Below are 907 nucleotides of genomic sequence, written 5' to 3' on the forward strand. Positions count from 1 at the left end.
AAAAAAAAAAAAAAAAAAAAAAAAAAAAGAAAAGAGGGAAAAACCTGTCATTTTGGGGTTTATATAAATATAAAGATATATATTATATGGGTGTGCCGCTCTTTTATTTGGGTGGCCCCTGCGGTGGGCCAAAGTCAGGGCCGCCGGGATTTGCGCTCTGCGCCGCATTCGCCACCCAACTGGTTGTAATGCCGCCAATGCTGTTCCATACACCGCTCTCCGCGTCGCGTCCACCAAATTTTGCACGACCACCCTTTCGTCTTGCAAGTTGCCCACGGCGGAACCACACCGCCTGCTCCGTTACAGCGTCCATGACACGTTGCTGCTGACGCGGCGGCACACCTGCGTGAATGCCTGTTGTCTGGGGGTGAAACAACGGGCGCCAGGTGGCATTGTGGTGCAGGTACGTCCGCTCCAAGTGAGCGGGAATTGTTTTTTGTGTAATGAGCGAGACGTACGAGCGGGCAATGGCGTTCATCTTGTGGGTGCGCCACTCCGCGTAGCGCGGGTTCATCATGTGCGACTTTGAGTTGCTCACCCCCTCCAACGGAATGTTTTTCTTTAAAAAGGCCCGCACCGCAGAGACAATCACGCCCTGATGTTTTGTATAAAGACTGTACACACGGCCAAGACGCCCCTGCCGTGCCGTCCGTCCTGCGCGCGAGAGATACACCAACGCATTTGTAGGCATGTGAAAATTCACCACAACGTCTACATGCACGTCCAGTCCACGTGCAGCGAGATCTGTGGCACAAAGAATATTAGTGCGACCGGACGCAAAATCGGCAAACATGCGCCGACGAACATCCCATGGCAACGCCGCGTGCAGAAGAGAACAAGTGAAGCCTCGCCCACGCCGGTGATGATACACCGCAGTGGCGGAATCATACCACGTGTGAAGACAATA

At 53.3% G+C, this 907-nt stretch overlaps 1 protein-coding gene across 1 annotated transcript, besides 3 other annotated features; it reads right to left on the reverse strand.

Annotated features, from left to right (window-relative positions):
• Nucleotides 1–43: a microsatellite.
• Nucleotides 1–907: a sequence feature (heterozygous, Esmeraldo-like haplotype).
• Nucleotides 59–88: a sequence feature (AT_rich).
• Nucleotides 104–907, reverse strand: Tc00.1047053509083.9 (ATP-dependent DEAD/H RNA helicase, putative; the record flags this gene model as incomplete). The annotated part of the gene is made up of 1 exon (XM_797046.1): nt 104–907. A coding segment is annotated over one exon (804 nt), but the record flags the coding sequence as incomplete, so codon positions are not given.

Source organism: Trypanosoma cruzi, genomic scaffold, assembly GCF_000209065.1.
Source record: "Trypanosoma cruzi strain CL Brener 1047053517137 genomic scaffold, whole genome shotgun sequence".
NCBI lineage: Eukaryota > Euglenozoa > Kinetoplastea > Trypanosomatida > Trypanosomatidae > Trypanosoma > Trypanosoma cruzi.